We start from the raw sequence: 25,897 nt of genomic DNA, 5'->3' as shown, positions 1-25,897 counted from the left end.
ATTAGCAGTCTGGGTTTGTTAGCTGGCGCACAGGGCAGTTGGTTATGGAGCCCAAAAGGGGTCTGCCCCAAATTTGCTCTCCACTGCTCAATGCTGGTCCAAAATACTCCTGTTGCTGCCATTGTATTTCAGAATGTGCATATGTTGTGACTCAAACATAACATTTTACTCCCATTAAACTTGCTTACCAGATTAGCAGTCATTCTCATTGTCTGCTTATCGCCCCCTTGAATGGCTTGTATGGACACTTTGTTAAATCAGTCTGTTTCTGGAGAGAGGTAGTATTGCAGCTTCAGCTAGCATCTTGAAAAGTTAGTTTGAAAGTTGTCTACTGTCATGTTGCCCAAAAAGAGGTACTGTGGTGGAGTGCTGTATCTAAATGGATAACTTGGCACTATCTGCTCAATAATATCCTCGTTTACAGTATTTACTTTGGCACATGGAACTTTAAGTTTTCTGTGTAGGACTCCCCCTGCAAGGAACTCCAGAAGGCAAGAAGGAACAAGTTCAGATATGCCTTAAGAATGTGGAAACAATACAGGGAGACCGCTTTTGCAAGATGAGGATGGTGCTTGGCCCGGCAGCTTATGAATTGGGAAGAAAAAGCAAGAGTGCAGTGAAAAGTACAAATCTAAATTCTGATGTGAGTTTGTTACCAAAAATATTCAGGAGAAAAAGGTGTTACTTTCCCCAAACCATTACCTTTACTATAAAGTGTCAAAATATAACGTTTGAAAGAATTGTTGTTTGCTCCAAACTAACAATATAAAGACCAAAAAACTGCATTGCTAATACATTTACCAACAATATGAAACATATGACAGATGGAATTTTCAAAGACGACTTAAGAGCTCACCAGTGCTACTGACCCATTAGTTTGCTCACCTGGTAACCTTTGTTGAGAATGATTTTAAGAACCTATATCTGTTGACTGCTTAACTTCTCTCTTTCCCCTCCCAAACCCCCAGAACAAAATTCCTGTTCCTCAATCTCTAGAAAGTAGTAGTTCAAAGTCAATTTTAAAGTGATAACAAACCACAAACAGAACTTTTAAAAATTCCTAAAGAAAATAAGAGGGGGACTTGGAGGAAAGAAGAAATAAGACTTGTTGTACTGTTGTAGAGAGTGTGTGTGTGTGTGTGTGTACAGACTTGTACTCGGATTCATACTTTCACCTGTGACGAATGCTCAGCTAGATGTAAAAAGACTGACTTAAAATATTTGTATTTAATAGCAATTGTGTATCTTTTAATGAGATCTAATTAACATTGGGTGAAATGAATTAGGTATATGTAAATATATACAAAAAATTAACAAACTCTGTATACAGTAACTCCTCACTTAACGTTGTAGTTATGTTCCTGAAAAATGTGACTTTAAGCGAAAAGATGTTAAGCGAATCCAATTTCCCCATAAGAATTAATGTAAATGGAGGGGTTAGGTTCCAGGGGAATTTTTTTTTTTTTGGTAAGCAAAAGACTACAAACACAGTATAAGTTTTAAACAAACAATTTTAATACTGTACACAGCAATTATGATTGTGAAGCTTGGTTGAGGTGGCGAAGTCAGAGGGTGGGATATTTCCCAGGGAATGCCCTACTGCTAAATGATGAACTAGCACTCGGCTGAACCCTCCAGGGTTAACTCGTTGTTAATGTAGCCTCACACTCTACAAGGCAGCACGAATGGAGGGAGGGGAGACAGCATGGGAGACAGACACACACACCCTGTGTGTGTGTGTGTGAGAGAGAGAGAAATGCACATTTCCCCTTTAAGTACGCTGACCTCACTCTTAAGTACATTGCGTTGTTAAGTTAATCAGCAAGAGGAAACACAGTTGCTGCCAGGAAGCTCCCTCTGTCCTGAGCCCTGTTGTGGTGTGTCCTCCCTGCTCTATGGAGATGGGCTAAGTGGGGTGCAGAGGGGAGGGGGACACCCTGACATTGCCCCCTCCCCTCCCCCACCGCATAGCAAGCAGGAGGCTCCTGGGAGTATCTCCGAGGCAGAGGGCAGGAGCAGCACATGGCAGGGGGGGAGGGACAGGTGAACTGTTGGCAATTGATAGCCTACTGAGCGGCTGCTGTACAGGGAACTTGGGGGAGGCGGGGGGTAGCTGCCGGTCCACCCTGGTTCCAAGCTCCCACCAGCTAGGTGCAATGGGCTGCTCTTTCTGCAAGCAGTGGACAAAGCAGGCGGCTGCCGAACAATGTTATAAGGGAACATTGCATAACTTTAAATGAACATGTTCCCTAACTGATCAGCAACGTAACAACGAAACAACATTAACCAGGACAACTTTAAGTGAGGAGTTACTGTATAATCAAAATATAACAAACTTGAAAACCAAACCCACAGATTAACCTTTGGAAGGTATTTTGTGTGATTCGCTGGAGTGCAGCTTCACTCAGTGGTACTTACACATGAATAAATCTGAAAGACTATTTTTAATCCCCCCTCCCCCTTTCTGGAACTGATTATCGATCAACTGTAATCTGACTGTAATTAAGAGAGTGTGTGATGTCAGTCTGTCCTGGGTGAGGAGGCTCATCCGTTGGGGGAAAAGCAAATAAGTGGGAGATCATAGCAATGCCAAGCACATAAAAGACCCCTTCCCTGAGTATTGCATAGATAATTGCCTGGCGGGGAGAGAGAGGGTGGTGGGTGGCGCTTGTAGTGGCATAGCGGATGTCCTTTGACCTTAGGGTCACTAAGATGTGAGGACCTGTTGTTAGTCACATTTGAGAGAGGTTTTCATACTTGTTACTGTCTTTTCTGTAATTTCCTAACCACTTTCCCAGACATCTGTGGTAACCCACCAAAGCATATGCATGTGCACGATCTGTCTGTGAATGGTGGGATGCTGGCATATTAGGATTTGTTTAGTCTGTTTAAAAAAAACCAACCAAACAAACACAAACAACCCCCCCCACCAAAAAATAGATAACAATGTAAAAAGACTCTGCAAACAAACTTCTTGGGGGCAGGGCCAGTGTCATCTGTGTTTGCACAGTGCCCAGCGCCTATTGTAGGTATTTATATGGTCCCTCATTACTGTAGCATGTGAGAACCTCACAATCTTTATTGTATTTATCCTGACGGTATCCCTGTGAGTTGAGGAAAGACTGTTACCCTCATTTAACAGACAGGGAAATGAGGTACAGAGAAACTAAGCAACTTGCTCTACGTCATACAGGAAGTCTTGGCAGAGGAGGAAGTTGAACCTGGTTCTCGTAAGTCTCTGGCTACCATCCTAACCACTGGATCAGCCTTCTTTTTTGTGTTAGATCTCTAGGTCAGGTCTCGCCAGTAAAAAAAAAAAAAAAAAAAAAAAAAAAAAAAGAGATCCACTTTCACATCACAAGCCTCTGAGTGGGACCCTCCCTCTGAAGTTAAACATACCGTTTAATATATTTAACACCATTATAAATGCTGGACGCAAGTGGGGATTGGGCTGGAGGTTGACAGCTCATGACCCTCCATATAATGACCTTGCAACCCCCCTGAGGGGTCCCAAACCACTGCTCCAGGTGCTGCATAATAATGTATATAAGGAGTGACATTTTGTCCAAACCAACCAGGTACTGTTGAGTGTAAAGAACTTAGCCTGACTGCATGTAGGACAGGTGAAATATTGCTAATTGACAGACCTCAAATTGGCTGTAAGAAGGCAGGAAAGCAGCTGCTGAATAGATTCAAGGATGACCTACTATACAGAGATGCTGTCAGGTATTTTGTGCTATCAAGTTTCTGTTGATTCTAAAATGTATAGTCTACTTATGCTTTCAGAATGTTTCCCATTTTTACCTTGATGGTATTTGTTGGACTCCCTTCCAGAGTTTAATTTTAATCCATGCTTTATCTAAAATCATTCCTATTCTACCGAATTGACCATGGAAGTGGAACTAGTTGCAACCTGGTTATCCCTGGACATGACAAAAACATAGTGAAATACCTTCAGTTGTATGCTTTAAAAAGTAGCTTTAAAATGTATCCTGTTAGTGAACTCTATTTATATTCTTGATCCACCTGTTTTAACAGTAGTGCAAATCTTGTATTTCTAAGGCTCTTCTCAACTTGGTATCTAAGCATCAGATAGTAATTGTAGTAAGGTGGCAACATTTTTTTTTTTTAAATGGCAGAGGTTTTAGCTCAGCAAGAATTTTATTAAGACAAATCCCAAGGCAGTCTAATTGGAGAGGAATTCCAGCTCTCTGGAGACAAGTCACATGCCTGACATGCTTTGGGGCCTTTTGTTCAGTAGTCATTCACATAAATATTTACTTCCCAGATCCTGAACTCTTCTGAGAATTGCATATACTTCAGTTAATAGAACTTGGTTACTGGAGGAAATGCTGGATGATGAATGGACTGTCCATGTGTCTCAGATCCGTCCATGTATGTTGTACATTCAACTAAATTCTTATTGGTCAATACTATATCATTGTCAGGTTTCCAAGAATTAAATGTGTTGTAATTACAGCCAATGGCATAGCCACGTTCTAAGTGTAGGGGGAGCAAACATAAAAAAGGTGCCCTGTCCTTGTCTCCTCCCCTGGCCATGCACCCCCTTGGCTCCTCCCATTTCTTCCCCAGATTAACCCCAGGCCTGGCTCAGGACTCCTGGGGGTTCCCGGGGGTGCGGATAACTTTGTCCCCCAACGGTCCTGGGAGATTTTCTCCTGCGCAGTGCACTCTGCAAGTGTTCCCCGCTGGGCTGCGCTGCCTGACCCCACCTGTGGGAGCCCGTCCCCCCCACTTCAAGCTCCTGCGCCGCGCCAGGGCCCCCCATCCAGACGGCGTGGCCTGCGCCCCTGCCCTGCGGCCCCAGGGAGCCCCTCGCCCAGACCCCCCAGTGCAAGGCACCGGACGCGCGCCGCTCACCTTTCGTACTGCGCCGTCACCCGTCCCTAGCCTGCTCCCAGCTCTCGGTGCACTCCACGTGGGGCTCGCCAGCTAGGTGGCATTAAAGGCGCAGGTGCCCTTTTGCCTCCCCCCACCACATTAGCAAGGGGCAGGGAGCGCTTGGCCGCTGAGTCCTGAGCCGCCGCAGGAAGTGGCTGTGGCGATGTTGGGTCTGTGCTGAGCATGGGGCGTAATGGCTGAGGAACTGGCCACCTCGCTCCTCCGGCTGTGCCTGCCGCCCCCCCCTCTCCCCAATGTCTCCTCCGGCTGTGCAGCTGCCAGCACCAGCCCGGCAGGTGCTGCTTTTTGAAAATGTGCTGAGGGGAAGCAGCTGCTTCCCCTGCACCCCGCTGGCTACGCTACTGATTACAGCATATTAACAGTTGGTAAATTCTACTAAACACCTGTTGTAGCTATACTAAAGAGCAGAATGAATTTTGGTAAAAATTGCTTAAAACCAGGGCTTTGGAGCTGTACTCCAGCTCCAGGAAAAAACCTGCAGCTCCACTGCTCCAGAGCTGCTCCGCGCTCTAGCTCCGGGCTCTGCTCCAAAGCCGTGCTTAAAACCATTGTGCCCTCACACAAAATTGCTAACTTCTGAAACCTCCGTTTACCTTGAGTGCATTCCCAGGAGGTGCTCAGCATCTTGCAGGATTGGCCCTTTTGAGGTTATTGCCTTGTGTGTGTTTGAGTGACTATTTTCTGCAAACTTCGGCATCCCACTGACTCTAGAACACACACCACTAAAGAAAAATAATCTGTGATAAATGTTGCCAACGTAATGTGTTTAAGCACGAACTGGTGCTAAAGAAAGTTTGATTACAACAGTAAATGCACATCACATAAGTAAAATTAACCAGTCTTCCAAATATTTTGATATGAATTGGTGTTTTAAACATATAAAAGTCACAATGCTACTAGTCAACTTTCTTACAGTTAACAGCATTGCACATGTGCTTGTATGCGGGCAAGGTCTTTGGCCATATTGAGAAGTAACAATCAATGTACACCTCCTCTTGGCTTTATGACGTGGAATAATTAAAGGATAGATAGGTAATTTTTTATAGCAACTATAAAAATATGGGAATGAGGAAAGATTTGTACAGCTCTTGTTTGATCTCAGAGTCAAACACACTGGAGTCTAGTAAATCAAATTACTAATGCTGTAGATGCTAAATCGTACTGTGATGGTTTGCCTCCTTTTAAGCTGCTTCCTGATGTACTGCGATACCCCGCTGGGCCCCTTTTGCCCTGTGTTGATGAGCCAGGTTTTTAAGCCTCCTTTAGCAAACACACAGGCAGGGCAACACTCAGCTGCAGAAAGACAGACACTGAGATCAGCTCTGGGAAGACTCTGCTTAAGGGACTTGCTCCAGCACTCACGTGTCCACCTCCCTTGGAGTGCAGACCCAAAGGTATATTGTCTTGCTCTGTATAGAAAGATCTGCACAGCACAAGCTCATAAAATTCGCCCTCTCCCTCAATGTGAAGAGAGAGATGCACAGATTCTTGTCCCCCCACTCAGATATGGATTGCACAAACTGGGTTATGTTATAAACAAGTTTATTAACTACAAAAGCCTGATTTTAAGTGATTATAAGGGATAGCAAACAGAACAAAGCAGATTACCAAGCAAATAAAACAAAGCACGCAAACTAAGCTTGATTCACTAAAGAAACAGGTTACAAAATATAATTGCTCACCTTAAATGTTATTTTAGGTAAGTTTCAATAGCTTAGAGTTCCAGTTATTTCTTCAAACAGACTGGATCCCTGTCTCAATCTGGACTCACCCATGCCTTTCCCTTCAGGTTCTTTGAGCAGTCCTCCTCGGATAGGGAATGGAGGAGAGTCACATCAGCCCTCTCCCACCCCCAGCCCTTAAAAAGGATTTACCTTTGACCGCTATCTCCCTTACAGTGGGAAAGTACCAGCAGAATTCAAGGGGGTATTTTTCATCAGGTGACATTATCACCTGACCTTGTAGTGTCAATGCAGCGTCCCAGGAAGCACCTCAGGAAGGTGGGAGACTAGTATCTTCAGAGTTCTATTGTCGTTCTTAATTGGGTCATTCCGGATGATAGCCTACTGTCTGGTGGGCCTTTCCCCAAGTACATAAACAATTGTTGTTACATAGTCAATATTCCTAACTTTTTAGACACAGAAATGATACATGCAAACGAATTATATAAACACATTGGTTAATCATAACCTTTCCAATGATATCTTACATGAGTCATCTTGCATAAAGTATGTCTTAGTTACGGTTATGATATGAATATGGCATATTTTTATGAAGAATATGGGGTGTAATATCACACATACTACATGTCTTAGCATGTCAGACTTATCAAAACTTAGCATATTGCACCATGCCATTTTGTTTTCGTCAACATAAACTATTGCACTGTTGTGGTGTGGTTTAAAATGTTTTTCCAGCACGGTAAATAGACTAGTAACAGCATGGCTGGTTCCAGAACCTTGCATGTTGATGGAGGGCTTGGAGTCAGATGCAAAGCAGTGGCAGGTGGCTCTTGTTAAATCTCATATTTGGCTGAAGTTGAGGTCTGTCTCTGCTGCAGAGGATTTAAGGAGCTTGACAGAGGGGTCCTGCAGGGAGAAACCCTAGGAATAAGCCTGACTCAGAAGGAAATTTAGGCTGGCGATTGTTTTTGTTGTACAAGTTAACACTAAAAGCAACTCCCAGAAAAGGGATGAACTTGGAACAATAACCTGTTCTGTGTTGAGGGCAGAGTGGGGACTCTGTGCTTCACAGGGCCCCGAAGAAAGGAGTTGCTTGTGGCTATAATTTATTTATAATTTATAAAGGTCCAGTTCTATAGCTATTCCATGCATTGAGCATCTATATAATCTGTCCCAAAGGAAAGTTTTGTGAAGAAATAGCTTTGGAGTGCAGACTTGAATTCTACAGAGGGACGGTAGTTGTCAAAACTCCACAGCACAGAGACTCATGGCTGCCCTTTGGCATTATTTCTTTTTAAGCACAGTCTTTAAAAATAAGCTAAAATGCTTAAAGTACACTTCAAAATCCCAAATCATATTGTGTCTGTGTAGACTTAAAACGGCAAATACACTTCAGAGCAAAATACTCCAACACTTCAGTTCCTCTTTCTTCCTTGCTGAGAGATAAGTTTCTAGCATGATTTGGGAGTACAGTTTGGTTCAATCTGTGCCACAAGACTAAACTGAAAACTGTGAACCCTGTTTTAACCAGGTTTCACAAAACGAGTTTTCTGTAGTAGTGGGATGACTGAAGACTGGTCTCTGTGCAAATTAGGATAGGGCTTGTGATATCACCTGTGCAGGAAAAATGTACTTTGCTGCAAAGATCATTTTCCTAGCCCATTGCTATGACCATGTCACCCTTTCGTGCATCCCTGGCTCCCCTTCTCTATCACATCAAACAGGAGCTACTTCTCCATTTTCAAGGCCCTTTACAGCCTATTCCCTTGCTACTTATCCTGGTCCTTGGCCTAGTTTTCTGTCCAGTCCTCCATTCACTTACACCTCTACATGTTTCTAGAGTCACTTAAAAGAAAAAATTTGTTTCTCTTTCAGTTTCTTATACAATTGTTCATTTATTGTTCTTCTGTTTGTTTAATGACTAGGGGGTTTTAGTGTCATTCATAATTTTCTATTTGATTTAGCCTTCTATTGGTGCTCAAAGGTCCTACGTTGTCCATTAATAGTTATCCCAAAATACTGAGTTACACATACAGTTCTAAGCAGGAGTATGACTTGAGGGGAGCAGTACCCCTAGCACAATGTAAGAACTATTGTAGGTTGTATAACAACGTTCTTTTATTTATATATATAAAAAAAGATGCACAGTTCCCTAAGAAATCAATGCAGCGTGATCTTGGATGAGAAATAGCAAGACACTGGGAGAATGGAAGGTAGACAGGTGGGAGAAGGAGAACCATGTTGCATGTTTACTATTCTAAACACTTATAGCTTTGTTAGTTCTCTTTTTTGTAACAAGCCTAGCTGCCTTTAACTCTCCTTAACAAAACAGTATTGCATCTCTAACACATTTTCCGGGTTGAAAACCAAGCTGCTAGAACAATATATTAAGCTCTCTCCTTCCCCCCAGTCTTTTATAGGAGTAATATTCACATCTATCACAGAGTAGTTTTATTAGTGCTACTAACTCAAAACAAGTAAAAAGCTATAAAATCCCTAGCAAAATTAGAGTGTTGGTTTTGGGGTTTTCTTTAAATCTGCGAACTACACATCACTTTTTAAAAGGTTGCATCTGTTGGGGATAAAGTCTGTATAAAACTTAAAGGCATGGAAACTTATAGCAACTGACGTATCTGCTAATCAAAAGATAGTACGTTTGAGCCAGAAATTTTGTGAGCTCTGTGAATTCGAATATGGAAAGATTTAATCTTGACGACAAACTCGAAGACTAGACTGTTTCCTCATTACCCACTTTGTCTCAGCTAAGCATTAGAGGGCCTAATGTTTTCCATCTACCCAAAAAGATGAAGAACCCAAGGTAACTAAAATCTAGGATTTATTTTTGGATGGTCACCTGTACATTGGTGTGATCATATTAAAATTTCCAGCCTATGTTCACATTTTCACTGTTCCAAATCATGCAAAAGTGCTCATCATGCCAAATGGCACACATGTACCAGTATAAACTCCAAGTAGTACTTTGGTGCAAACATGTGTTACTTTGGGAGAGAAGAATTTAAAACCAAAGAGAACTTCAAGGTTAGAGGACTAAAGTCACTTTGACATTTAAGAGGTTTCAGGATTCTTTGTTACCTCATATTTAGCACCTGAATTACATGATGATTGATTTTATGTAGTTTCTGGACACTGTTCACCGAACAGCTTTGTTCTCCCATGCACTTACTTGCCCTATAGTAGCCTTCTTTATATCAATATAACTTTTATTTGTGAGAGGTCATGATTTCTAGGGATTTTTAGTGGCAGTTTTAAAAAAGAGAGGAAGGTTTTTACAAGATGCCAAACTGACAGCTCTGGAAACTGAAGCCTCTACCCACAGGACAGCAACAAAGCAGCAGTAATATATGCATCCTACAACCCTTCCGTGATGAGCTTCAGCACCGAGTTAGAGAGACAGCCACTAGGAGCATCATTCAGTCGCCATTCCCACTACATCCTTAGCCTCTCTTCTGGCAGGTTCAGTATGGATATCAGTTGTGATGCTGGTTTTGCAAAGTGGATCCCATTCATTAGAAAGGGGACGTACTACTAACTGGTTTGAGAGTTGTCGTCATAACAGCAACCACATAATAATGAATTTGGCCATCACCAACTGCGGAATGATGAAAGACTCAGTCCGTATCAGCAGTTTCCAAACCATCTTCACTCCATGAACCACTGCTGTTCCACAGAACACTAGCTAGTCACATGGCATTCCTCCTCCCTTGTTCTTTCTACGCTGTCTGGGTTCTTCACTGCAAAGAGCTTTGAAAACAACTAGGAGGCAGCCAGGCTGGCTCCTCACTATTTAAGAGCAAAGAAGAGAGGGAACAGGAACTACTGCTTCAATTACAGGAATGCCAGTAGAGAAGGAAATAAGATAACTGGGCAGTTTATTCAGTAGAACGGAGGAAAAGATGAAAGCTAGATATCTAGAGGGAAGCAGCAGGGAAGAGGGTTGGGATAAGGAGAAAGAGGAAGCATGTTGAGAGAGAGGATTAGTAGGCAGAGATGTGTTCAGGAACAAGGTGGAACAACATTAGGCTGTGTAAGACTTAAAAATCACATTGCATTGAAGTTTGATAAAATGCATTACTTCCCTCATCTTATTTTTCCTCATAGGCAATTGATTTGATTGCCAGAGATAGCATGATCAAGAATAGAAAGAGAAGCTGCCCACAAGACAAGGAAAATTTTTATAGAATATTGCCAGATCACTTTATCCATGTACAATCTTTTTAACTCATTGTTTTCTCTCTCAGTGGAAATCCACCTCTCCCACGTGAAACAGGAAACAAGTATGAAATTTCCCCGCATCCCAGAAGTTTACCATTCTGGGTTTAATGGAATTAGAAACAACCAATACTTGGGAGTATGCAGGAACTAAATTTCTCCAATTACCATTTTTCTCTCTCAACTTCCACCCCTGCACCTTCTTTGCATGTATGAATTTAGTGCTTGTCAAAGACACTGGACTGATACCCCTAGCAAATCAGTCTTCCATTTACTCATATATAGTGATGGTAGTGCATGCTTCACTATACTCTGACCTGGAGGGACCAATTCGAGGACAGAGGAGATAGGTCAGCTTCCAACCCATTCAAATCCTTCACTGCTTACTCCTGGGTGAATTCTGAGCCAAAAAATTAAAAATCCTGCACAGTTAAAAATTCTGTGCACAGTATTTTAAAATTCTGCATATTTTATTTGACAAAAAAACAATATAATCACTCTGGTTTCAAATATTTTGGTAATTTATTTGCAATGGATGGAGAAAGGGAATGGGGAGCAAACCCTTTTGCCTAATAGTAATGTAGCTAGGTTTGACCCTTTATTTCTAGTTATTAGTCAACAAATATGTCCAGCCATGTGCTCAGTGTTACAACATAGGCAACTGAAGAGCAAATGAGGACTGGGGGATAAAACTCACAATTTATATTGGCTACTGACCATCTCCAGAAAGGTCAGTAGCAAACAGTTCATAGAGTACATTTTGACAGGAGTTTTTTTTAGTCCAAAAATTTAGACTAGTTAAAATCACTGAAGCACCGTAAGCATTTATAAGGCCATACTGTCTTTTACACTACTCTGGCAATGTAAAGGAGCCTTAAAACTTTTACACCTGTTTTATACTCCAGGAGAATTCACAAAGATAGTGGGAATAATTCACTAAGCAGGCAGGCTGCTACATCCTGCTTTGCCTGAGGGGACAGAGCCTGCCCCACACCTAACTCCTCAGAAACACCCCAAAACCCTGCCCCTCCACACCGCACATGCTGCTATAGCAAGCGAGAGGGACACAGTGTCTCCCTCTCTCATGCACAACTGCTAGCCCCCCCCCCCCGGCGGTGATTTACATCTCTACTGGCTGCTTCTGGTGCCCAAACTAACCTGCTTAGGCTGCCGGGGAGGGGCACATGACAGCTCTTGTAGCTTCCCCTTGCTTCCCCCGTCAAAAGTAATTTTTCTGCAGGGAAGCAAAAAATCTGCAGGGGACATGAATTCTGCGCGCACAGAGTGATGTAAAATTCCCCAGGAGTAACTGCTATGCTGAGGCTCCCAACAAGTGAGCAACCAATGCCAACTGTGGCAATGGCTTTTGTTATATGACCTGGTCACCGACAAATGGACTGAAAAAACAACCAACCAATTCCACTTAGGTCACTTAGGCAGACGTCCATGACAGCTTCTGGTCATAATGCATCCCATTTACCCAGCCTCTAGCAATCTGGTTGTCCTTGCTCATCATTGCTAATAGGAGAACTTTAACAACTCTATCTTGAGTTAATTTCCTTTTAAGGAAAAAAATGAGATGGAGAAGTGTGGAATTCACTCGCTTACAGTGTCAATACTCTTTGGTAACATATGGGCTACTGAAACCAAAAATGTTCCCTTTGAAGCATGCTTCTGAGGGATTTACCTTCATGGCTGGTCAACTAATACCTTAATATTTTAGGTTCCAGTTACACGGCCCAGAGAAATTAGGTTAACACCTTTCTTCCAGGAAGAGACATGTTTATACACTTTGGCAAACATAGCTAGGGCCTTTGACCTTTTAAAAAAAAAAATAGTAAGTTTATACAGGTCAAACCCAAATTTATTTTGTTTTAAAACTGTATTAGTATACTGTGTGTTACTTGTTTGTATTTCTCATACATCAGGTTTATGTGCTTGGTAACTTCATGTGGTTATTGCGGTGCAGCAAATCCCTGCTCTAAGGCCTTCACCTAAATCATGCAATTAAGAGCTCACTCTGTTCAAAAGGGTATGTATTTTTATGGTTTAAGAAGTAGTTCATTAGTCACAGGAGCTCCTTTTCCGAACTACAGTAATTAAGGCTCTGATGTCTTGTTCCCACAGTGGAAGCAGGAGTAAATGTTGCAAAATTGTTTCTTGGCTCCCAAGAAGAGATGGGGCAACCTCCTCTTGTGCTACCATGTGGAACTGTTCTGGTTGATTGCAACAAGGTCTATTACTCACATTTTTCCCCCCTTTGTATATGCACATATGAATAATGTACATATGTGGGAATCTGCCACGGCTATTGTTACATCCATGAGCTAGTCAAAGAATATGATGCAGTAAGGCAAAAGCTGCTGAAGTTGACAGATAACCAGTCTTTGAGATAGCAATCTAGGAGATGACTAAGAAATGTCATGAAACATTTATGAATAGCAACCCTACAATTTAGTTATCACCAGCTGTTTTGTTTATGCCTCTCCTATAAGAATCACTAGCTATCAACCGCTGCTAATCGCTTAAATATGGCAGAGCAAGACTTGGGAAAATAAAATGAAAATACTGTTTGAACTTCCAAATTAAAAACAAATTGTGGATACATTCCTTATGACAAAGAGACAAAGGTTTTCACTTGCTAGAACCAGAGTTCTGACTCCAGTGGACGGTTATTATTTGTATTACTGTAATGTCTAGGAGCCCCAGTCACGGAGCAAGACCCCCATTGTGCAAGGTGCTGTACTGACACAGAACAAGAAGACGGTATCTGTCCCAAAGAGGTTACTATCTAAGTATAAGACAAGAGACAACAGGTGGAGATAGACTGAGGAATACAAGAAAACAAAGACAATACTGGTCAGCAACAAAGGCAGTGGTCTCAACATACCAGCAGCCTAAACCATTGTCACGTTATTTGTAGGCATCACAACAGGAAAGTTTTAAGGAGATTGCTGGAGAACAATGAGTTAGTTTTGCAGCTATTTATGAGGCACTTCTCCTAAGCATGAGGGGCAGCATGGCAGAAAGCACCAAGAACTTGTTAAAAAATGTTAGAAGTGAGCAATGGTGGCTGGCATCATTGGCTGATCAGACAAAGGAATCAACATCTCAATAATGAAAGACCTAGACCCCTTTCTTGTTTTCAGTGCTGATTGGCCTACGCTAGCTCTGTCTGAATCTTACCTTTGGGATAAACTACTTCTGTGCAATGCAATGCTGCCCCCCCACCCCCTTACTCTCTCTCTAACATAGCACTAAGATATGAAAAGGGAGAATTCTGTTAATGTTATTAACGTGTGTAAATATGACTATGTAAAAACTCTTGTTTGCTTAAGCCATATTCTGGATTGGTAGTTACCCATGTCCTGAACTTTAAATTGCTGGAAGGGCTTCCTGCAGTAATTGGCACTTAAAAGATGGCTCTGTATTAAGTTACAAGTCAAGCAGACTGAGGAGAGCAGTTAGATTTGAGAAAAGCGACTGAAAGGCTGCCTGTTCCTGCAGTGCTTAAGTTAATAGAAACTTCTCTTCCACCAACAGAATTTGGTTCAATGAAAGATACTACCTCATCCACCTTGCCTCTGTTAAGTGAATAGACGATCTTTTGATGACTGCTGCAACATTAGAATGAGCAGAACTACTGTTACACCTCTATCCTGATATAACGCTGTCTTCTGGAGCCCAAAAATCTTACTGCGTTATAGGTCAAACCACATGATATCGAACTTGCTTTGATCTGCTGGAGTGTGCAGCTCCCGCCCCCGCCCCCGGAGCACTGCTTTACAGCGTTATATTTGAATTTGTGTTATATGGGGTCGCGTTATATTGGGGTAGAGGTGTATTACTAGTACTTAACACTGAGGTTGCAGTAGTGGCAAGTGGCTCCAGTCAGGATCAGGGCCCCATTGTGCACCACAAAAGATACACGCCTGCCCCCCCGAGATTAAACTATCAACCATTTATAGGGTACTATATTCCCTCGTACATGTGTGTAGTTAAGAATTCTGTGTTTGCACAAAATCTTAGAGACACCGCCAATTAAAATGTTAAAATGACTATACAAAAAATTCCAATTTTTAAAAAAGCCCCCTTTAAAGTAATGCCATTTTAAAAAAAAGTAAGTTAAAAAAATCCTGTTTGCAGAAAGATCTTTTTAAGCAGGTAAAAAACAGACTCACTATACAGAGAGAGAGAGAAACTGACTAGACACAAACTGTGCCTGTGTTCTCCTCTGCCCCTAAAGATGGGGGTGGGGGTGTGTGAGAGAGAGAAATTCAAAACTGTGGCAAGCCTTCCTTTGTATTAATATTATAGTGGTGACTCGAACTGGGTGTTACAAGTTTGTTTTAAAAGGTAATATTAACACTTAAATTGTTACAACTGTGATTTGATGAGAATATTGCATTAAGCTGCATAGCAGAGGGATGAACCTTCCTGCTGCTAGTGTTTCAGTCTGTGGCTGTATTTGTAGTGATTTACTTGAGCTTTACTTTCACAGTCAGGTGAGCTGAGCGAATTAAAATAGTAGAGGGTGGTGCTAAATGTATTTCCATTGTCTCTTTCAGCAGGTCTCATTTTAAATGTCACTTGGTCTTTGCCTTTTCAGTGTAAAATCGGAGCACTTGGAACAGGGAGAGAGATGGGCTCATTTGAAGAGCTACTCTCTGATGATGAGGCATAAAAGTAATGTTCCACCTCTCTTTAGTGCAAGCTGAAGGCAGGCTAAATGCCACTTCACAGTGTCCTGACTGACCTATTCTCCCAGTAACTTGGGAATCTAAGTTGTGAGGCTGCATGATTGTATATAGTGCATGACATGCATCTGATATCTAGCTAATTGTTTTATATTATCTTGAAGAATGTGACACTGTTGTTTGACTTAGAATTCACCTCAGATGGTGGTGACAATGGTGTAGTCCACGGTGTAGACTTGAATTAGGTGCTACTCTGTCAATAGCACTTTTGGTGGTGGTAACACAGTGATAAAAAGGCCTGAGCTCTGTGTGCAGTTTCCACCGCTGGAATTATAGGGCCTACCATTCTTACTGCAAATAAGGCTTCAATGTGATGTGATTCACTACAGGAAACCAAAGCCTGTTTGTTCTGTAGAATTTTTTTTTAATGGAAAACAATGCTTTGGTTTTCATAACCATGGGAGTAAATTTCTTAAGTAGGACCAAATTAATTTGGGCATAAGCTTTTGTGGGCTAACACCCACCTCGTCAGATGCATGGAGTGAAAAATACATTATGCAGTATAGCATCTGATGAGGTGGGTGTTAACCCATGAAAGCTTATGCCCAAATTAATTTTAGTCTCTAAGGTACCACAAGTACTCCTCATTGTTTTTGCTGATACAGACTAACATGGGTGACACTCTGAAACGTTTCTAAGTAGGGACAGTATTTTGAGCTCATTTTTGAAAGTGAAATGATGAAATATTTAAAGACCACTCTTGAGGGGGGAGAGTTTTCTCTTCTGAGCCTTGTGCATATGATAAAAACTGAGTGGTATGAAAAGGTTGAATTTAGTATGGTTATGGGAGCTGGAAAAATTTGAGAAAAACTGAATTCTCAAATTGGGTATTACTGATGTTACCAGTCTTGCTAATTTAGCCAAAACTTCTGTATTTGCTAGTTGTAGGAGTGACATCTTCTCACAAACTTCTTTGTGAGGCAGTGACTGCTGCTGGCTTAGGGAATGTTTTCCAGTGTAGCAGGATCTTGCTTGGCACTGGTGACTGCTGTGGTCTCCAGTTGTTGTGGACCCACTGCTTCGAATTTTGGGAAATGTTCACTCTGTGACAAGGTGCTAGGTTTCATATTGTATGACATGGGCTATGTATAATGGACTCTGAAATATATATGAGACAGATTTGAAATCTGGTTACAGAAAGAGTTTGGCAAAATTGTGAATGTTACTGCACTATTTGTCCAAGGAGCTCTAAGCTGATGTTGGGGTAGTCAGCACCACTGATAACCTAGGAAAATTCCTAGTAAGTTTCCTGGGAAGTTTAGCAGCCCAGGAGATACAGACACCCTGGGGCGTTCTTTCCCCACTGCCCTTGTGGCACATGCGCAGATTGTGCAGTGAGGGGCTGGTAAGAGGCAGGCTGTGGTACTTATGAATGGGTTGAGGTGCTTTTGGATTCACCATCCTAGCCTGCTTGGACTTTGTTAATGTACTGTAGGCACTTAGAGTGTACCATCAGGGTTAGTGGGGCAGTTAGAGCTTAGCCCATGGCTTTGCCTCCTCTCAGATAGTCACTCAACAGTCAGGAGCGGGAGGGGTGGATTTCCAAGCAACCTCCATAATTTTTTTCATAAACTTCCTTAAAATTCTGAGTGAGATGTCATCTTAGTAGAGTAGGGGTAATTGTCAGTTTAAAACTTAGTTTAAAATGTGTTAACTAACGTCTTAAAATGCAAGCATTTTTTTAGTCTAGACTCAGCCTTAACGCAGAAGCGATGCCGATGTCACTCTATTCCTGTGCACAGGCTTCTATTTTCTGCTTCCAGCTGCCAGGGGAGGATCCAGTAGCTCTTCGACACCACTCACCTGGGAAAACTCTCTCTTCTTCCGGGATAACTGAGTTTTCAAGCCCTGTGTGAAACAGAGTTCTTCCTGGCAGTCTCCAAAATAATAATAATAAAAAGATGGAGAATAGGGTTGGGTCCTGATATAGGAGGAGATCCATGAAAAGGCATCTGTTGCTGAATGGTTCATTGAGTAAAAAAAGCTATAATCAAGATCATGCATTACATTGCTGAAGCCAGTAGAGAAGATCATGCTGATGTTCAGCCATGCTGAAAGTAGTGCACTGAGACTTGTAGCCTGGTTGACTGTGCCTTGTATTTCAGGTAAACTCAAAGGGTCCTTTGAGGTGAAAATCAGTCTACATACCACATTAAACTGAGGAGGTATGTGGGTTTGGAGAGAACTCTGATGTGGTTTAGTCTAAATATACAAGTTGCACTGAGTTAACTAAAATCAGTTTCTTTAGTTAAACTTGTATAATTTTTCTGTGTAGACAAGGCCATAGTTAAATCAATGCAACCTTTTCTTTAGATATGTTACCAGTCTTGCTAATTGTTCTGACTGGGTCTTGTTGATCATGGCACAATCTGTAAGGTCTTGTTAGATATATCTATATGATCATTATCGATATTACTTGTGGAATATCTTTTAATAGAATATTTCTGTTTTGCCTCCCCTTTAAAACACACATGCTTTTGATAATTGTTCTGTCACCGTGCTAAAAGCTATTTATTTGCAGACAGTTTTCCCCAGCCATGTGTTTTCGGTCAGCCAGATGATTTCACTAATAGGCTGCGATAAACAATAGGCTACATCACAACAATTACTTGAGATGATTACTGTTGGAGGAGCTTGACTGAAATTGTTAATAAGTTCTTCACCTAAACTGGGTAGTCAGCATACAGAACATTTTGTAGGGTGTAATGTGTATATGGGTATGGGTAGTTACTGTTTTTGTTTTTCTGGGGGAATGAGTGGATGTTAAATACAAGTGATAGTGAACTGGGGAAAGATACAGAATGTAACCAGATCTGGGTCACATTTTTGACTTGATGGCAGTATAACCATGTCAGTGGCACTGGTTATAGTGACTCATTTAAACACGACATTTAATTATATTAAAAAAAAATAAGTCTCCCGTTTCCCTTGAGCTCTGCCTCTTCCACCCGTTATCCCCCTTTGCTGTGGAGAAATGTTTGGGTATTACCAACAGTGCTGCAGTTGGGGCTTACATCACCCCCGGCCATCTAAGCATCTCTGTACGTCAATTTAAGTAAAAAGCCTGGAAGTGCCTTAATAGTGCTGGGATGCGCGCCCATTCATTTGATTTTTGTCTCATTCATGCTGTACACTAGTTAGGGATGCAGGTGGATTTATCTTGCCACAAATAGGGTTGGTTTTTTTTTGTTTTTGTTTTTTAATCTACAGAGTCATGTGTAATGCTGTCAGCAATGCCACTTTGTGGTGTTGGTCATGAGACTGCCTGGGCTTGCCTATGCAGTGCAGATATACTTTATTTTAATGTGTATTGCATGCATTTGCTGAAAGCTGGTTTTGTAAGTAATTTTTGTTGAAAATAGAAGTGCCAGGTGTCTGCAGTGAACATGTGGACACGCTTTGCTTTCATCTGATTTGTTACATTTGTTAACCTTTCCACACATTAACAAGTTTAGTTTAAGATTTAGACATATGTAGCAGATTAGAGAAATGCCAGAGCAGCCCATAAAGCCGCTTCCTCCAGTGACATTTAAATTCGATGCAAACACTAGATGCAATTTTTTCCTTGTGTATCTGCATGTGTTACTGCAAACTGTGTGTGTGGGGGGAGTGGAGGAACATTGGGGGGAAGAGTCCCTGAGGGAAGTTGAAGGGGGTTGGCGGGAGTGGAGGAACATTGGGGGGAAGAGTCCCTGAGGGAAGTTGAAGGGGGTTGGCGGGAGTGGAGGAACATTGGGGGGGGGAGGGGGCGTATGGTGGGTCCTGGGTTGGTGGGAAGGGAGTGCCACCTAGCCCTGTTCTGCCCCCAGCCCACCTTTGACTCCAGCCTCAGCTCTACCCTGGCCCCAGCTCCACTTTCAGCCCAAGCTCCTCTGCTGAGCCAACTATGCAGTAATGGAGAGTGGGGTGGGGGGCCCAGGCAGATTGCATTACTGGGGAGGGGCGTGTGACAGGAAAAGTTTGGGCACCACTGCTCCAGTCAGTTCCCCTGGTTTTGGCACAAGTAGGAATTAGTGAGGAGTTAGCACTGAAGAGCTGCCAACAGCATGTCCTGCTGCCAGCACTTTGAGACCTGGATGTGGCCTTGTTTGTAATTCCTGTGCTTCTGCCTGTTACAAGTTGAGTATTCAGTGTCTCAGGGAAGAGTCTGGCTACTAAAGTTGGAGTAGTAAATCCTTAAAGAGGGGCACACTCATCTTTTCCATCTCACTGAGCCATTTTCAACCTTGGTGCCTAAAGGAATTTAAAGATGAAGTCAGTGGTTTTGTCTTGACTAGGAAAAGTGGCCAACTTTGTCAGACTTAGTTAATGTGTGCTAGCTAATCCTGACCTAAACTTTCCTACCGCTGCTCTAGGAAAAAGGTTGAGGTTAGGTCCACTTTAGTTAGCATGTAGTAACTAAGTCCAGCCTAATGAATCCGCTTTTCCCTAGACAAAGGCTATGGCTATATGCTCTGAAAACTAGGCTACATAATAGTCACCTAAAGTATGGTGCATTCAGGTGCTTAATATTATTCGACTAACCTTGACAATTTTGTCTGTATTTCTGTTAAAGTAATTTAATGAGGGAAATAATGCATATCGCCAAGATTATGCTATCCTTGCTAGCTGCCTTCAAACCTCATAAGGGGAGAGAGAGATGTGGGAAGTAACCAAGCAACTTGTAGGGCATGGCTGTGCTTGCAGATGTAGAGCACTTTGAGTTAAACCAGCCTTTGTAGAGCGCAGTAGGGAAAGCGCTGCCATCTGTCCACACTGACAGCTGCAAGCACACTGGTGTGGCCACATTTGCAGCACATGCAGTGGCATTGGGAGCAGTGCATTATGGGCAGCTATCCCACAGAGCACTTCTTCCCATTCTGACACTGTGCTTTATGGGAAGGGGGCGGAGGGTGTGGGGCAGTCTGGGTCCTGTCCCAATGCACCGTGATGCACTGGTTCTCATCCCAGCAATCCCTCTGCTTCCATGCACATTTGGCACAATCTTTCAGTGTTTTTTGTGCTGCACACTCTGTCTTCCCTTTTGGTCTGTGGAAATGGAGCCTGAACTGCTGAGGAATATGCTGATGAGTCTCGTCAGCACATCACGTTTGGCAGTTGAGTTACTCCTTAAGATCCAAACTGACAGTGTGGACTCAGACGATGGTATCGACTCGAGTAATGCATACAACACGGACTTTCACGGACATGCTCACTACTGTGGAACGCCACTTTTGGGCTTGGGAAACAAGCACATCATCATGCAAGTCTGGGATGACGAGTAGTGGCTGCAGAAATTTCAGATGAGAAAAGCTTGTTTCATGGGACTGTGTGAAGAGCTTGCTCCCAGACTGTGGCGTAAGAACACAAGATTTAGAGCTGCCCTGATGGTGGAGAAGCAAGTGGCTATTGCAGTCTGGAAGCTGGCAACTCCAGACAGCTACCGATCAGTCACTAACCAGTTTGGAATGGGAAAGTCTACTGTCGGAATCATGTTGATGCAAGTTTGCAGGGCCATTTAGTCACATCCTGCTCAGAAGAACCATGACTCTGGGTAATGTGCATGACTTTGTGGCTGCTTTGCGCAAATGGGTTTCCCTAACTGCGGAGGGGCAATACATGGGATGCATATTCCAATTCTGACACCACCCCATCTAGCATCTGAGTACATTAATCAGAGGGGAATTTCTCTATGGTTCTCCAGGCGCTTGTGGATCACTGTGGGCATTTCATTGACATTAACACAGGCTGGCCTGGAAAGGTGCATGATGCAAGCATCTTTCGGAACACTGGCTTGTTCAGGAAGCTGCAGGCTGGTACTCTTTTCCCAGACTAGAAGATCACTGTAGGTGAAGTCGAAACGTCCATTGTGATCCTTGGAGACCCTGTTTACCCTTTAATGCCATGGCTCATGAAACCCTACACAGGGAGCCTTGACAGGAGCAAGGTGCAGTTCAACAGCAGGCTGAGCTGGTGTTGAATGACTGTGGAGTATGCTTTTGGCTGTTTAAAGGGCCGCTGGTGCTTTCTGTATGGGAAGCTGGACCTGGCCGATATCCGCATGCTGTACCCTCCATAACATTTGTGAAGAGAAGGGTGAAAGCTTCATTCAGGCATGGACCTCAGAGGTTCAACACTTGGAGGCTGAATTTGAACAGCCAGAGAGCAGGGCTATTAGAGGGGCCCAGCGCAGGGCTGCAAGGATGAGGGATGCCTTGAGGTTGAAAGCCACCAGTAATGTCTGGTGCCCTGCACGGGAGTGAAGTACAGTGGTTCCAATGTTAGCTGGAATCTGTGTTTGCTACGCTTACTTGCAGTGCCTGTTGCTTTCCTGGGCTAAGGTATCTTTTACTTCATGCAATAATAAAGAATGTTTTCAAAGCCAAAAAAATCCATTTGTTGAAAAGAAACGCAGCTGCTTTGGAAACAGAAAGGGCAAGGGGGTAGGGTGGGGAACGGTACAATCACAGATTTGCGTATGTCCTATTATCATACTCAGCCTTCCTGTCTGCAGTGCTGTTCAATGAGTGCTGCACTTCAAGATGGCTATACTGCATGATGATGGGAGTTGAGTGCAGTGGGTAAGGGTCGTAGTTTCCAGGGCTGGGTAGTGAAGCTACAGGTGTTGGAGGCAGCTGATGGCGATAAGAACCTGGATGTTGGGGAAAGTGGGTTGGAGATGACATGGGGGCTCAAGGAAGAGAGTTTTGGGACAAAGGCTGCAGAGGAGCGGCGGGCGCCGTAGTGCTCCGCTGCATGGTTATGAGCGCCTGGATTGAACCCACTTGGCACACCGGGATGCTTATCAGCCGACCTGTGCTTTGCTGCCGGAACTCTGCGCTTTTGTGTCAGCAATGCGCATTCTGCTGGTGGATCCTCCTATCGTTCTCCCTCCACTCCTCCACTTTTAGATTCTCATTAAGTGACTGCTGCATCACTTCATGCAGCATGTCTTCTTTGCTTCTATGTGGCCTCTTCCTGAGTCTTTGCAGCCTCTCGGCTGGTGATAACATGGACAGCTGAGATCTCAAGGTTGCATCTGTAAAGGCAAAATGCAACACTTAACAGAGGCAGCATTGTTCACACCAAACAGAGCAATGATTCCCCCACACTTAAAGAGGGCAAGCACAGTCTATGAAATAGCATAGTTTGCCAATCCCAAAGTGAGCGCGCATAACCTACGGGATCCTCAAAATGGTGAGTAAGCACAGGATCCAGAGGGAATGACTGTTTCATGGCTGTACTGTCCTCTGGGTTTCTGTGCCTTGGGGAGAGCCAACAGATGCAGGGGGCCCCTATACTGAACACTGTCCCCACATTTTCTACAGAAGTTTGTCCTTGAAAATATCTCACTGCTGAGGGTGACCTGGAAAGCAAGGGAAGGTTGTCTCCTACAATGCAGCTTCTGCCCTGGCCCATATGCAGTTGACCTGTGTGCAGCAATGGTCCTCCCCCACCACCCCACCCCTCATAGTGTGGACATGTTAGCCTGACTGGGACAAGGACCACAGTGGCTTTCCCAAGAAACCTGCACAAGCGCATTGCCCAAGTTCTACAAGAGACCTTTGAGAGATCACTGAGGCCGATTACTGCGATGTGAGAGAGCACATCAACACCCTATTCTGCTTCTAGGCATGCATGCAGCCCTAACCTTCCTTGCCCCAAGAACCTACACTGAACAATTTTCTTCCCAAAATAAAAGCCACTTACCAGGCACCTCCTCTGGTGTTTGTCCTTCCCGAAGCACCGGCCGCCGCAACTGGCTACCTTCCTCCTGGCTTGAGAACAGCTTCTGGCTGCATCCATCTAGGGATGCCGGAGTGTCTTCCTCCACCTCAGCACCCTTGCTGTCACTTTGCTCCTGCTTCTCTTCCTCCTGGCTTGTTGGACTGGGCTCTGAAGTGTCCATGGTGGTACTCAGAGTGGAGGTGGGGTCACCCCCAAGTATTGCATCCAGCTCTTTTGTAAAAACGGCAGGTCGCGGAGGCAGCACTGGAGCGGAGCAGCGGTTTGCCTTGCAAGCCTTGTGATAGGCATTCTGCAGCTCCTTCATTTTAACCCTGCACTGCAGTGCGTCCTGGTCATTGCCTGTTTCCATCATGTCCCTTGATATCTGCCCAAAGGTATCGTAATTCCTATGGCTGGAGCGCAGCTGGGCTTGGACAGCTTCTTCCCCACAAACACTGAGGTCCAGCATCTCACCGATGCTCCATACTGGGGATTTCCTGGTGCATGGAGGCATGGTCACCTGGAAAGATTTGCTGAGAGCCTCCACTCCTGGCTGAGTAAACAGGAAGGGGATTTTCAAAATTCCTAGAGAATTTAAAGGGTAGGTCTGATAGTGACCTGAGGGCAGGGCAGTAGAGTTCAAAGTGATGACCTGAGTGGCTAGAACAGGCATTGTGGGATACTTCTGGAGGCTGATCAGAGCGCATTAACAGACCAGGGCGTCTGCACTGGAGCTGTGGTGCTCCAGCGGGTGTGCATCAAACGAGGTGGAGTACCCGAAGCGCTGTAGCCACGGAGTCGGAACACTCTTTGTGCCTTGCCGGTGTGGACCGGTCGTGAGTTAGAGCACACTGGGCTGCTTTAATGCACTCTGACTCGCAATTGTAGCCAGGCCCATAGAGTTGTCTTTAGTTCTCTTCCTGCATAATGCACAGGTCTGGTGCTCTTGATGTTCCTACTGCAATGCTATATGGTGCCGCTTCGTTGCCTTTCATGTGACTAATGTAGGTAACTCTGGCCATCTTTATGTCACTATGTACAACTTGTTACTGGTAAATACAGTCTTATAAATGTGTGTGATACAGATTAATATATATTAAAGTCAGACAGGATCATTATCATCATCTAGTTTGATCTTCTGCATAACAGAGGCCATTTCACCCAGTAATTCCTGGATCAAGCCCAAATGTTACCCGCAGTGCATGTTAAACTGATTGGGCTGAGGAATAAGATGAATAGCATAGAATGGCTTTTAGAAGTCCTTACTGTCTCATACTGGAAAGCATGTATGTCTCTTTTTCTGTGTATGCACATGCTAAATAAAACCAAAACCAGCCAACATGTGCAGATATAATGATTGGGGATGATCTTTATATAGAATGCATGCAATTGACAGGTTTTTTGGCTTCTGAAGCCCTTGGGAGATGTGTGTGTACTACATGACTCTCTCTGCTAGCAATGTCTATATTTTCGGTGTATAGCCAATAGTTTCTTGCAAACGTACACAGCTGCACTTTAGATCTTGTAGTATTACATTTGTGGTGGTGTTACGACCTATTTTTCAGTGTCAAGTGTGACGAAGGTTCATGGTTGGCTCTTAATCGATATCTTCATGCCAAATGTTTTTATTAAGTCATTCCGGTTAAAGCCAAATTAAGTTACGTCGTTATCTTTTTTTGGACATTGATGTGACAGTACAGTTCATTTTTCTATTTATATAGCTTTCCAGGTATTAAAGTTCTATTTTGCTTGTAATTCTAAAACTTAAAACTAGGCCATAAATAACAGGAAAATCCCTATGGAAATGACTTATAACTCTAGCTGAAGATAACGAAAGATCCAGGGCTCCCATAATGTTATGTCTAGGATTTCTCTGAAAGTGAGCAATTTTAAAAATGAATTTTGGTTGAGCTTTAGCCAAGATTTCCCTGGGAATGGGCCACAGGTCTTTAAATCATTATTTCTCCCAGAGATGTCTTTCACTCAGTACAGTATTGTGCTCTGATACTGTCTGCCTCTATTGAGTACGTGTTTGTCTTGTTGGTGAAAACTCTGCAGTTAGAAATCATGCTTCAATCTGGACCTATAAATCTGAGTGCATTGCTGCTTGCTGTTTGTATCACAACCTGGATTAAAACCTGCATGAACAGCTGTGCAGTTCACCCCGTCTGTGTTTTTTGGTAGCATTATTTACAGGGACTGATGTTTGCTAGCCTTTTTCGCTGGAGTATGAAACTGTGGCTGTATTTTTCTCGTTAAATTGTCATGCTACAATTCAATATTAAACCTTTAGCCTTTTTAATAAATTATTTGAGATTATGGAAGGAGCTTATGCCACTGTGGTGGTAAATATCCACATATTTAGTTCTGTTAAATAACAAAGCTATGAAAGCAGCAGAGAATCCGGTGGCACCTTATAGACTAACAGATGTTTTGGAGCATGAGCTTTCGTGGGTGAATACCCACTTCATCAGATGAATGTGGTGGAAATTTCCAGGGGCAGGTATATATATGCTAGCAAGCAAGCTAGAGATAACGAGGTTAGTTCAATCAGGGAGGATGAGGCCCTTGTTCTAGCAGTTAGGTGTGAAAACCAAG

The 25,897-nt window shown here is 43.2% G+C and overlaps 2 protein-coding genes across 2 annotated transcripts in view; one reads left to right on the top strand and one right to left on the bottom strand.

The window, feature by feature from the left end:
* CNKSR3 (CNKSR family member 3) overlaps positions 1-25,897 on the top strand; it is a 98,334-nt gene that overhangs the window by 13,009 nt on the left and 59,428 nt on the right. The window lies entirely within an intron of this gene.
* LOC142046523 (uncharacterized) lies at positions 22,420-23,813 on the bottom strand. The gene is made up of 2 exons (XM_075063477.1): positions 23,282-23,813; positions 22,420-22,610 (listed from the first exon to the last, which is right to left on the bottom strand). Exons 1-2 carry the CDS (start codon positions 23,811-23,813, stop codon positions 22,420-22,422), a joined length of 723 nt encoding a protein of 240 aa, XP_074919578.1.

The sequence above is a fragment of the Chelonoidis abingdonii genome, chromosome 3, assembly GCF_003597395.2.
Source record: "Chelonoidis abingdonii isolate Lonesome George chromosome 3, CheloAbing_2.0, whole genome shotgun sequence".
Taxonomy (NCBI): Eukaryota; Metazoa; Chordata; order Testudines; family Testudinidae; genus Chelonoidis; species Chelonoidis abingdonii.
This window is presented reverse-complemented; position numbering and strand designations above follow the sequence as displayed.

Bases quoted from the DNA above. Each gene is read 5' to 3' on its own strand.
- LOC142046523 (XM_075063477.1), bottom strand. From the start codon at position 23,813: ATGCCTCCATGCACCAGGAAATCCCCAGTATGGAGCATCGGTGAGATG. The intron at 22,611-23,281 runs GTAAGTGGCTTT...TTGCCTTTACAG, and splicing joins AACACCAGAGGAGGTGCCTG to ATGCAACCTTGAGATCTCAG.